Below are 13,053 nucleotides of genomic sequence, written 5' to 3' on the forward strand. Positions count from 1 at the left end.
AGAGAACCTGCTCTCTGTGCCATAATGCACAAAGTAACAGGTTCCCTTTATTGCAGGAACCCTTAAGAGAATGTACTTTTACCTTCCACTTGCTCCCCTGATATTGAAGTCTGCAGAACTATTCAGGGCTCCTGGGTAGGGAGAAAGCATGACACTGTCCCTACCTCACCACAATGCAGTGCTTGAGTGATCAAATGGCAAGTAAATATCCTGTAAGCTGAACTTCAGGCAAACAATTGAAATTCACCTGTGTGAACAGTCTTTTCTGTCAAAAGGATATGTAATCCCATCCAGCCACATTTGCGATTAATGAAAGCCTCTGCCGGACGTCACATCAAGGAGAGGGTTAAAATGCTCTCTGTTCACGCTAAGAAAATATAGCGAGATCACTTTCCTATTGACTGGACAATGTAGGAGGAACACTACAGGTTATCAACTCCCCTCACGGTGCTCCCTCTGTCTCTCAGTATGTTCCTTGTCATGTGTATGCTGCAGAGTGGGACTGGCTCGTAATACTGACCTTACCTCACAGTCTAAAGCTGGCCATAAACCATACAATTTTCTTATTCAATTTCCTTTAGATTTACCTTCAACTGTGTAGTACAAGGGCCTGCCTGATTGCATACAAATTGAAAGTCTTTAGATTTGACCTTCTATTATATGGTTTTGGCAAATCTAAAAGGAAATATTTAGAAGAAAATTGTATAAATGTATGGCCAGCCTAAGGCAGGCCATAGATGTAATTTTCAGTTGCAGGAGAGAAAAATCACCTGGATTCCATCAAACACAGTGAGGCCCTGTACACACGATCAGTCCAAACTGATGAAAACGGACTGAAGTCCAGTTTCATCGGTCCAAACCTACCGTGTTGTACGCCCCATCGGACTTTTGCCCTTCAGACCAAAGTTTTAAAACTTGCTTTAAAATCGGACTGATGGACGCCTGACCGTCGGTCAAAAACGATGGTTAGTACACAAAAGCAAAGTTAGTTCAAAACCCACGCATGCTCAGAATCAAGTCGACGCATGCTTGGAACCATTGAACTTTTTTTCAGCACGTCGTTGTGTTTTACGTCACCGCGTTGGACTCGGTCGGATTTTGAACTGATGGTGTGTAGGCACATCAGAACATCAGTCCGTTCTCATCGGATGGACTGATCGTGTGTACAGGGCCTCAGTGTTAATGGGAGAATCCGTCCTGTGGAGTTATTGTGCTCTCCTGGTGGGGGAGCACAGGGAGCCGTCCCTGATGGGAGAACACAATGATTATTGCTAGGGGCTATCTTACCTCTGACAACAATCACATACTGAAAATCTGACATGCTGGCTGCACCAAAGTGGATAGACTTGGGTATAATCAATTTGTGAGAAAAGGAAAAGCCCCAAGGGATGGTATGGTCAGGACACCATAACAGGATATAAAAAAAAAATAAAAAATAAAAAACACACAAGGAGAAGAAGGAGTAGAAAAGTATAAATCAACCTGGGTGTAATCATTTTTCCCATAGATTGATCAAATCTCGACCGGTCCATACTGAACTGGCAGAGATTAGAGCCATCTACAGCTGGCTCAAGTCTATGAAAGAGGAACAAATATGCCAGATATAAGATGGATTCAGGTTTATGCTGGTTGAACATAAAATGTTTGTAAGGAAATAAGAAAATAAATAAGAAAAAAACAAAAAAACAAAAAACACATTTAATGCATTTGGATATCTGTCTGAAGTTGAGCTTCATAAAAAGGTCCTTTCAGTACAATAGACAAGAACAGACTCACTAGGTGAATACACAAAGTGTGCAGTGACTATCGCAATGGGTTGTGGTCATGCTGTAATAGAGAGGAAAGCCAGCATTTGTATTGCCTTGTACTAAGCAAGAACCCACTTGCTTCAGGCCTCCTCTGGCAGCAAGTCACTTAACCAGTGCTAATGTATTAGTCATGTGGTCAACGTCTAAGTGGTTTGTGGTCTGGTGCTCAAAGTCAGTCAATAGCTCTGTCAGCCAATTGTTTGGCACTGGCCAAGTGACCCACACTGCACAAAGCCTGGATTAGCAGATACCACAGAAAGTGATGTCAAATCCTAAATAGGAGTTGTCACCAGAGCAAAAAATGTAATCAGAATTTTCCTAATGGTAGAACATGTTGTGGGGACAACTGCCTAAGTGGGGAATTGCCCTCACGTTGAAGAGGGTTCCTCTTACATCCTGATAGGAACAGGAAGAGAAATCTCTAACAGGACACAGGCAGTGAAAAATAAAGCCAACTGTTCAATGATAAGTTCACTTTCAGAACATGCTACATATTCCACCCATTTTTAGGGTGGAACATGCAACATGCTCCTGCAGCCCTTCTCGCTCTACCTGTGCAGTGTGCAGGGGTTCTTCTCCCTGTGCCTGCCGCTATAATTTTGAAAAAAAAAATAAAAAATGAGCTATCAGGGTGCTGGTGAGCGCTCTGGTATTCAATTGATTCCTCCTGCACTCAGGTGACTAGTGGACTGCAGGAGACCGAGACTGCACCTGCGATCTACTGACCAAAACAATAAATAAAAAAAAATCATGTGCATAACCCTTCACTACTCGATCTAAAACGTAACCATGTTGGCTATACATATACTTTAAACAAAATCATAACTATCAAATTTGAGTCATGCCATACATCATAACTCAAGTATGCGATTTACATTTCACATGTGCAAACAAACAAAAAAAGGTTAAACTCACCTGATTGAACCTCTTAAAGACTATGTCTTTCAGGGAATCCAAGCACCGACTTTTCAGGTCCATCTGCTGAAAATGACTGTATCTAGCAGCACTTAACAGTGCCTATCAAAGAAAGACATACAAATATTCAAAACATAAATCGCATAGAAAATTATAAAAGGTTTATCACACAAAATGCAACAATCAGTACCCTTTGCATGAACTCCTAGAGCGATGATGACTTTTAAACCTTGCAATTCGCCGAGTGCTAGTTCACACCAGATGCAGTTCCGTGCGCCTTTTTTCTGCACTAAAAATGCATGCATTTTCCCATGTATTACAATGGCTCTAGTTCACACTAGTGCAATCAGTTTCCGGTGCAGAAAATAATGTAGAGCACAGATCGGTACTGGAACATAGCAAATTGTATCAAAAAACGCACTGTGTGTGGTGTGAACTGTAAGCAAATCTGATCCGGAACATATCCAGAGTAAATTTTTGTGGTGTGAACTGGCCCTAAATGTGAAAGTTGAAAAGGTGTTTCTCCCCCCAGATAAATTCCACATCACCCGAGTAGACGTTTCAGTGGGGATCATGTGGCACTGTGTTAAACTTTAAAAGAGAAGAAATAGGATTTTTGTACTCACCGTAAAATCCCTTTCTCTGAAGTTCATTGACGTACACAGCTCCTTATTCTTGACCTTAGGGCTATACTCCTGATAGGAAGGTATATAATCCTAAGGTTACCCTAATGAGGAGCTGTGTTCGTCAAGGAACGAAAGAGAAATGAGAATTTTTGGAATCATATTCAGACCAATACTGCATCTGTTCCCCGCCGGCGATAAGGCTGAGAACCGTTCAATCGCTTGGTTCTCAGTGCTCCCTGAGCAGAGAGATGCTGACTGTCAGCCAGCAGCTCTCTGCTATGCCCCTTCCCCCCCACTGGAGCGCTGGGCTGTGGAGGGGGCGGGAGCAGCTGGCTCAGGCATATGGGTGGATCCCTGCCACATGCTTTGTATTGGCACCAAAACTGGCATTGGTGCATCCCTATTTACTAATAATTGTGCACACAATGTATTTGTCCTAGGTTGACAACACTTACTCACTGTGCTGTATCTATGAAGTAGCAGTGTTGCCACCCTAGGTAAGGAAGTATTAAGACCACCCCTTATCTTTAAAACATTGTGGTGTAGGTTATTCTTTAGGTTAAAACAGTAAACTAAAAACACTGCCCGAGATTTACACAGGAAGTTACAAGCTCACTGGATTTCTAGAAGGATAAACAGTTATTTTTTTATTTTCAAACAAATATGATAAAACACTTTCAATTGCCTATTAAAAAAAAAAAAAAAAGTTCATTGTTATGCATGGATGCCCCTTACTCTTTAAAAAATATATTAAGTATATAAAAAAAAAAAAAACCTGCACACAAAAGTGCTATGCATTAATTCAGAGAAATTAGACTCATACTACAATGCCCTGTAGTGATTAAGGCCGGGTTCACACTGGTCCGACAAACGCTCCGACATTGGGAGCTCATGTCACATGACGTGTGAAAATCAAGGTTTCCCTATGAGAGCCGTCTCAACTGGTCTAACACAAGTCAGTCCGACTTTGAAAATGCTCCCTGTACTACAGCAGCAGTAAAAGGAATTATCTCACACTGGGATTGGTTTGATTGCGATAGTCTGACTTGTCTTTTGACCAAAGTCGGATCAAAGTAGTATCCGGTTCATGAAAGTCGGATGGATGTCGGATCAATGTAGGACCAATGTAGGACTGATGTCGCAGAGCAAAGTAGGATGAAAGTCGTATCACTGTCGTGTAGTATCAGTGTGAATCCAGCCTTACCTAGCTTAAAAGACGAGTTCATAGACATAAATATTCACTTGTTGGTGCAAGATTAGAATGGAAGTAACTGAAGTACATACTTGACACAAGACAGGACGGAAGGTACTTGAAAGACTTGAAACAAAGACGTAAGGCGTTTGGGTATGGTACACAACAAATGTAGGTCTGTATTGATTGGGCTTCATACTAGTTTGACTCCAAGCTAAGCGGATCCACATTGCATCTTCAAAATCTTTGAAGTGGATAGTTACCTAAGGAGAAGTAAAATATTCTGTCATTTGACTGAAGTCATTCTAACAATCATTTTCTGTTGAACAGGGACAGCTATGAATGGATTGAAATTCGGCTGTTCTCTGCTGAATCAGCCAAACTTTGATTGGTTTATGGTCAGCTTTAGATAGATAGCAAGCTTAAGGGGAAGCAAGTGATGGAAAATGTACAGTATTAAAATGCTGTTTACATTCTTGGCACTACAGTATATAAATTGTAATAAAAAAGCAGAAGGAATAGGCCAAGGAAAACACTGTACAGTGTCATGTGAGTGACAGCGTCGAGTCTGCTGACATCCTAGCACCGCAGTAGCAGTCTCAGGACTTCTGGATGTCTGCACAAGGAAGGCTTTTAGAGGAAAATAATAAAATACATTAGATGTAGCATCTTACATTTTTCATAACTGAGTGAATGACTTTCTTGAAGCGTGCTTTGAATTCCGACACATCGATGTGATTCATTTCAGAATCTGGTGAGATACGAAGAGGATTATTTTTTCAATAGGAAATCCATGTTTAAAAAACAAAAACTTTGGCTAAACTTGACTTTCGAAAAAGAAAACAAATAGAAATTTAGGGGGAATGAAACAGATCACTTCAATAATTACCAGTTGGCTTAGACATCTGATAAACCTCCCACGTCCTCCTATTTGCATTAGAATGATTATCTGTGGCAGACAGAAACCAACAAAATATTGCAATCACAATTTTATATAACAGGTTCATTTTTATTTTCACTGCTAGAAACTTAATTTTAAAAAAGGTAAAATAAAATTCTATATACAAACTTGTCAGTAGAAGTGCTGATGTTAAAAAAAAAAACACATTCTCTCAGGTTCTCCTTGCTGTGAGTCTTGAAGCCAAAGACAGCGCTATCTTAGCCTCTATTTAGATTACAATTACCAAAGGGGAGCTCGTGTGATCAGCTACGATACCATAGGGCAGCTCATGTGATCAGCTACGAGGGCTTAAAAAAAAAAAAAAAAAAAAATATGATTCCAGGTGCGTTGGTACAAAAGATGGCCCAAAGGCAGCAAACAGAGGGATCAAAGTGACCAGGTGAGGTGGGGGCACATATAAGAAGGCAGTTAAAAATGGCTTCAGTTCCCCTTTAAAAGGTAACAGGTTTGCTTAGTAGTCCACCCATTTTCCTTGCGGCCCCTTCTCCCACTAGCACCCAGAGGGAAATGTCCCTGTGTTCCCGAGTTGGAGCTTACACAGGACTAAGGACCAGTGATTGGGAATAGTCATTGCCTACTTAGGCACCCATTGTTACATTCTGAGATGAAGTTATAAACTCCCCTTTTCCCAAAGTACTGGGTAACTTAGAAAGCTCTGGTAACTAAATAAGGCAGTGGGCGAGTGCAGGGAGAGGAAGTATGAGTAGTTAGGGGAAGTGGGGAGTAGACTGTCAATTATACTTGGGATTGATAGTTCAGGAGCTGCTGTCAATCATTGCTCTTCCTTCACTAACAGCAGTACAGTGAACTGGCTAAATGGCTGGTCAAAGATTAACCCCTTTCCGTTGGTACACCTTTTCAATTGCTTGGTAGCAATTGCTAATCATCTCGGGTTTACAGAGAATGGTCCAAAAAAGAGAAAATATCCAGTGAGCAGCAGTTGCGTGGACGAAAATGCCATGTTGATGCCAGAGGAGAATGGGCAGACTGCTTTGAGAAGATAGAAAGGCAACAGTAACAAATAACCAGTGGTTATAACCAAGGTATGCAGAATATCATCTCTGAACGCACAACACATCAAACCTTGAAGCAGATGAGATACAGCAGCAAAAGACCACACCGGGTGCCACTCCTGTCAGCCAAGAACAGGAAACGGAGGCTACAATTCTCACAGACTCACCAAAATTGGACAATAGAAGATTGGAAGATCTAAAGAAGTCTCGATTTCAGCTACGATGTTAGGGGTAGGGTCAGAATTTGGCGTAAACATGAAAGAATGGTTCAGGCTGGTGGTAATGGTGTAGAGGATAGTTTGTTGGTACACTTTGGGCCCCTTAGTACCAATTGAGCATTGTTTAAACACCACGACCAATGAAAGTATTGTTGCTGACCATTTCCTTCCCTTTATGACCACAGTGTACCCATCTTCTGATGGCTCATTTCAGCAGGATAATGCACCATGTCACAAAGCTCCAATCATCTCACCCCTGGTTTCTTGAACATGACAATGAGGTCACTGTACTCCAATGGCTTCCACAGTCACCAGATCCCAATCCATCAGACCACCTTTGGGACATCATGGATGTGCAGACGACAAATCTGCAGCAACTGTGTGATGCCATCATGTCACTATGGACCAAAATCTCTGAGGAATGTTTCTAACACCTTGCTGAATATATGCCACAAAGAATGAAGGCAGTTCTGATAGCAGGGGGGGGGGGGGTTGAAGAGGAGCAACCCGATACTAGCAAGGTGCACCTAATAAAGTGGCCAGTGAGTGTATGTGGCAGTATGGTATGGGGTTAGCTTTATTTTGATTAATTAAAAAATATGGATGGCACTAAACAGACATAGAATTAAAAAAGGTATGATCTTTATTGCATACTTATGTTGGGCCAGCTTGGACCAATGCAAATTTCATACCCGAGAGACCCCTGGGGACCAGCAATAATCAATTCGGTGCTACTACAATGATAGCAGCAACCTTCCAGATCCTTTGCAGAGCAGCTTCCTCACTGCACACTGACCACAAGCAGTCACTTTCTCTGCATTGTCACCATTCACATAATACCTTCAAGAATTTAATGTAATGTCACAATCTCCACCTTGTCCAATCAGAGAATACCTTATATTCGTTAAAAAATATTACAATGTATTCGGGGGATGGAGGCAGTGCCGAGCAAAACCCCCCTTATGGTCAGTGAGGAAGCTGCACATGACCCAGAAGATAGTGGCTAGCACTGACTACTAAAATTATTGTCTGCTTCCCCAGTAGCCCCTTAGGTATGAACAATGCATACTTTTGTATATTGGTCCAAGCTGGACCTATATAATTATACAATAAAGATCATACCTAGAGTTCAGATTTAGGACAGATCTGCCTCAACTGAAAACATTTCTGTTTATCTTTTATCTTGATGGTGTGAAACTGATCTAACATTGATACTTTGGTAATCTAATTCATAAACAACCAAATAAGCAGAAGAAGAAATTACTTACAGATGATATCCAAATCTGCTGCTTGATTTATTGTAGCCTGTTTTGCCTGGGATGGGGAAATAAAGATTTAGAAAAACGTAATATACATATTTAAAATGCAAAATGATGTGTTAAAAAAAAAAAGAAAAAGAAAAAAAAGAGAAGAGGCGTTTAGCAAGAAAGAAAAGGCAAGTAAACAAAAAACTGTGCTGTGGTGGTGGGGGTGTATAGGATGGAGAAGAGGAGAGTGCTGCGAGAGGGTGAAAAAGTCTGCTTCAAAAAAGACGTACTCCAAATTCAACAAAGTCTTGCGACAGCTTTGGTACTTTTGCTTGAGTTGACGAAAAGAGGAATGTCAGTACTCAGAGTGGATTATTTTGTGCTGGGAAGCTGTCAGAGTACATACAACTCTTTAGCTTGCTGCACAGGGCTCCCTGGTTGCTATGAAGCCCGCAGCCATCAGCGTCATAGCAACCAATGACTTGGTGACATTCAGCTGACAGCCAGGAGATTCCACAGATGACAGCTGAAAGTAAACAAATAGATCAAACACAACATAACTCAGCCATCCTCCTATACTCAGTGTGGCTTCTCCCCTCTCACAAGGCAATGACTGCTGAGCAGAAGCGAGTTTCCAATAACTCCCGTGTGCCAAAGGTTTCCCAGGAGACAGCGGGTGCCAGAGTGACACTGGATGGTGAGAAGCAACACAAGCACAGAAAATGATGCAGCATTGTTTAGAGACAGATACAGACATGGAGGAGAAGCGCTGAGTTATCACCTTGTGTTTTTTTATATTTATTTTATTTCAATCCCTGTCCCTTTGTTAAACTTTCTGTTGTCATGTGCTATGAGTAAGCACTGATTGTAGTGCGAAACGTCAGCTGTATGCCCCTGTCTTTGCTGTGATGTGTGGTGTTTGAATACTTTTATCAATAAAAGGCAACCGAGAAGGTTGTTCCAGAGTGCGGCTGTCCAAAAATGTCTTTCTACAATTCCTTTGTTAACTTTCTGTTGTCAGGTGGGGAAAGTCCCATCTGGCAGCTGATGGGGGCCGGGGACAAGTCATTGGGGTTGCTGTGGTACTTCCGGCTGCACAGTCCACAGCCTCTTAGCAACCAAGGCTGCTGTGCAGCAGGAAAATACTGGAACATGCACTGAGGGTGGCATGTCTGTCTACATGAGAACAATATGTCCTTGCTCTTGCAGCCACCTGGGATTTCACTGCCACATATGCAGGAGTAGGGACTGACTGTTTCGGTGGGTCAACATAGGTGGTCCGCCTAAACTTGGAAGATAAATAAAGGAGTACCAAGATGAGTTGGGGGACCCAGGCTGTGACATCTGAACAGTGGATTCACTGAATCAAGGACAGGACAGGTCCAAGCTCACTTTTCACACAAAAAAAATGTACATGCTGTAACTGCAACAGCATTTACCTCTGGCTCTACTGATTATTTGCCAAGAAGTTTTCAAAGAATGGGACAGATTTACTTTATTTTATCCCCTTCCTGCCCAAGCCAATGTTCATCTTTCAGCGCTGTCGCATTTTGAATGGCGCAGTCATACAGCACTGTACCCATATGAAACTTTTATAATTTTGTTCACACTAACAGAGCTTTCTAGCAGCAAGTGTGTCCACATCGCGATCAGCTTTGATTGGACACAGCTGGTCATGTGGTAAAGAGCGATTGGCTCAGGTGCGCATCGCAGCAGACACGATCACGGGAGGACATTATATGATGCCCTCCCAGAACTGTCTGACTGCGATGAAGCGGTCATTTTGCTATAGCGCGATCAGCAAGTGGTTAAACCACAAACCCCAAATCCATCTCTTGTCATCTACATTTATCTGGGGCTGCTTTTATTGGCATATTTATCTTAATCCACAGATACAATTTATTATTTTATTTGTCTATGGGCATGTACCTATGTGGATATGTGTGTGTATGCGCCATGCATGTATGCACATTCTCCGGATGTTTTCCATGGCAGTAACTACTTTATCCATTTTTCAGATTTATATCTTTTAGGTTTTTCCTATGAATTTATGCCGGGAGATGATGGCATTCATTTGTCACAATTGTCATGATTCATACATCCTGCTTACATCCAATGAAATCTTTTAAACATAATAATGCATATTATTTATAATTATTGAATTTTTGTTTGCCTAAAAACCCCATCGGGGGAACTCTCCCATATCGCCTATATCGGGGTGAGCAGCACCATTCACTCTCAATATGTGTCATTTTCATTTATAGCATTCATTTGATCCCACGCCATCGGTTATATAGCCTTGGTGATTATATGGGGTGGCTTTGGTGAAACTATAGTGGAGAACTGAAGAATTTAGCAATCAAAACTATGTCGTTGTACAATAATATTAATATGAATTAACATTAAGGAGGGACAGCATCACCTTTTTAGCAGATCAGATAATTTTGAGCAACATGTACTAGCATTAATACATGAATGATAGGCGCTTTGGTCGTTTCCCTCGTTGTGTTTTGTGTATTTGTTGGTACATGAGAGTTATATTACATATGGTATTTTATGTATTTGTTTGGTTGCACCAGTGTTTGTTTTAAAATTTAAAGATTCTTTACATATATTTTTTAAATCTCCAGAAGGGGGGGGTGGGGGGTTCTCTCCATCTGTTTAATGGTTAGGTTCTGGATTTTAGATATTCACAGGCGCTTTCAAATACAACACTAATGGCATATATGTTCTGTCTATTTGTTTAATTATCTAGGGGTGCGTGTGTGTGGCACCTTAGCTATGACTAAGCACCGAGTCTGGTGTGAAACAGGTCAGCGGCAGTTCACACGTTCAGGTTTTTCTGCTGGATCTGAACAGACGCTCCGTGCGCCTCTATGGAGCGACAGATGTCAGCGGTGACATGTCCGCTGACATCCGATCCGCCAAAGTGTGACAGATGGAAACCCTATTTTCATCTGCCTGCTCAGTGGGGATCAACCCCTGCTGAGCAAAACTGAGCCCGTTGATAGGGCCCTTAGTCTGTACCTACCTTTTATTTAAATTTTTCAATAAAAAAGGTTAATATTTAGAGTGCGGCTATCCAGCTATTTATTTTTTCCATTATCTCTGTTGCAAACAGAGCCAGCACCCTGCTTGACTGTGGAGACCGCTGGGCTTAGAAAAGGCAATTACCCAGGAGCACTGAACTCCCCCTCCCCCAATCCATTCTTGGTGAAGAGCCACAGGGTGCTGGGGCTACTTTAGATCTATATTGAAAGCAGGAGAAATCCATATCACTTATAACACTGTTCTGGAAAGCATTCAAGATGGCATCAGTGTGGACCAGGGCTAAGTGAATTTTCTGAATATGTGGGGTCAGATGTCATTTACAGGTGGGTGTTACAAGTGTTATTGATGGACATCATACCTCACACAGATGAACCACTTGCAGTGCTATATATTCCCTGGTGGTCTTTGCTGGTAATGTCTGGAGCTCTGCATCTGTTAAAAAGCCCCATGCTCTTAAATTGTTCATCAGTTCAGCAATAGACATTTTCTGAACGGTCCTCTTAATAAATTCTGTAACGCATTCATCTACGACGGGAGTGCTGGGGGGAGAAGACAAAAAATATCATTCAATGAATGCAATATTTCGTTTGTTTACGTGAGTGAGACTTGTAAAGCGCAACACATGCGAACTGAATCGCCTCTGGGCGTACAGCTGTAGTGTGTCCGCAGTGCCCGATTAACTTCCGGGGGGGAGGAAGGATGCGTGCGCAGTCCCCGGTCACCTTCCGGGGGTGTGTGTCCACAGCCCTGGGTCACCTCCCAGGGGGGTTGAGGAAGTCACAGTCCTCCTGGGGAGGACAGTCCCCGGTAACCTCACTAGGGGGGGGGGGGGGGGGGGTTGCGTCCACAGTCACCTCGCCCTGGGCAGGAAGGAGGGTCACTGAACACCTTTCCCGGGGTTGGGGGGATGTGTCTGCAGTCCCCAGTCATCTTCCGGAGGGGGGGGACGGGGGAGTGTTTGTCCGCAGCCCGGGGTCACCTCCCAGGGGGGTTGGGGAGTCAGCAGGTCACCTCCTGGGGGGCACAGTCCCCGGTAACCTCGCTGGGGGGGTTTGCATCCGCAGTCACCTCGCCCTGGGCAGGAAGGAGGGTCACTGAACACCTTTCCGGGGGTTGGGGGGGGATGTGTCTGCAGTCCCCAGTCATCTTCCAGAGGGGGGGGGGATTGTTTGTGCGCAGCCCTAGGTCACCTCACAGGGGGCTTGGGGCCCAAACAGGTCACCTCCTGGAGGGTCACAGTTCTCCTGGTCACCTCGCCAGGGGGAGGGTTGAATGGTGGGGGCATCTGCTTCCCCCGGTTACCTCACGGAGGGGGGGGGGTAACCGCTGTCCCCCAGGGGGGGGGGGTCAGGGAATGGTGGGGGCGTCCGCAGTCCCGGGGCAGGGTGTCCGCAGTCTCCCTCGGTCAACTCCCGGGGGGGGGGGGGGTGGCAGGGCGTCCGCAGTCCCCTCCAGTCACCTCACCGGGGGGCGTAGTCTCTAGTGTCATACTGCTTATGTGTGGCCCTTTGGTGATGTCAGGGGACCCTTATATGAGGAAAGCCCAGCAGCTCTGCCCTCCTTCATTCAGAATAGGAATGGCCGTGTCTGGACATTGCCAGGTCTGTGTTATGGGACAGACTGTGTGCTTAGTGTTCCCAGCAATGGGACTCTGGAGCGGAGAACTCGCTCTGCTGAACTATTTCTATGGAACGCTCCATGGTTACCCGGTCAGACAATAATATATATTCCTCCCAGGAGTGCAGTGCCAAGCTCAGGGACAGCTCGTCCCGAGGAGGCTCCAGACACTGAGGGCCGCAACCTGTGCACTACTCTCTCCCCCTCTTCTCCGTGATTCCCCGCTCTCTTACCTCCGCCGTCGGTGGCTCCTCAGAGCACTCCCCGGAGGCGCCGCCATGGCGCTAAAAAGAGGTCCCTTCAAACTGGCCAATCACGGCCGAGTCGCCTTTCGACGACATCATCAACAAGAGCCCCATCACGACTCCCGGCGTCCAGTCTCCAAGCAGCATGGTGACGAGCAGG

At 44.0% G+C, this 13,053-nt stretch overlaps 1 protein-coding gene across 1 annotated transcript in view; it reads right to left on the reverse strand.

The window, feature by feature from the left end:
* The window catches only part of CENPN (centromere protein N), a 21,139-nt gene extending 8,118 nt beyond the window's left edge, over positions 1-13,021 (reverse strand). Inside the window, exons 1-7 of the mRNA XM_040329181.1 lie at positions 12,882-13,021; positions 11,390-11,570; positions 8,002-8,047; positions 5,431-5,490; positions 5,216-5,292; positions 4,634-4,804; positions 2,724-2,825 (exon numbers count right to left, since the gene is read on the reverse strand). Coding sequence (XP_040185115.1) covers positions 2,724-2,825; positions 4,634-4,804; positions 5,216-5,292; positions 5,431-5,490; positions 8,002-8,047; positions 11,390-11,570; positions 12,882-12,928 — 684 coding nt within the window. The 5' untranslated portion in view covers positions 12,929-13,021. The remainder of the gene's footprint in view (positions 1-2,723; positions 2,826-4,633; positions 4,805-5,215; positions 5,293-5,430; positions 5,491-8,001; positions 8,048-11,389; positions 11,571-12,881) is intronic.
* Between the last annotated feature and the right edge of the window lie 32 nt (positions 13,022-13,053).

This window comes from Rana temporaria, chromosome 11 (assembly GCF_905171775.1).
Source record: "Rana temporaria chromosome 11, aRanTem1.1, whole genome shotgun sequence".
Taxonomy (NCBI): domain Eukaryota; kingdom Metazoa; phylum Chordata; class Amphibia; order Anura; family Ranidae; genus Rana; species Rana temporaria.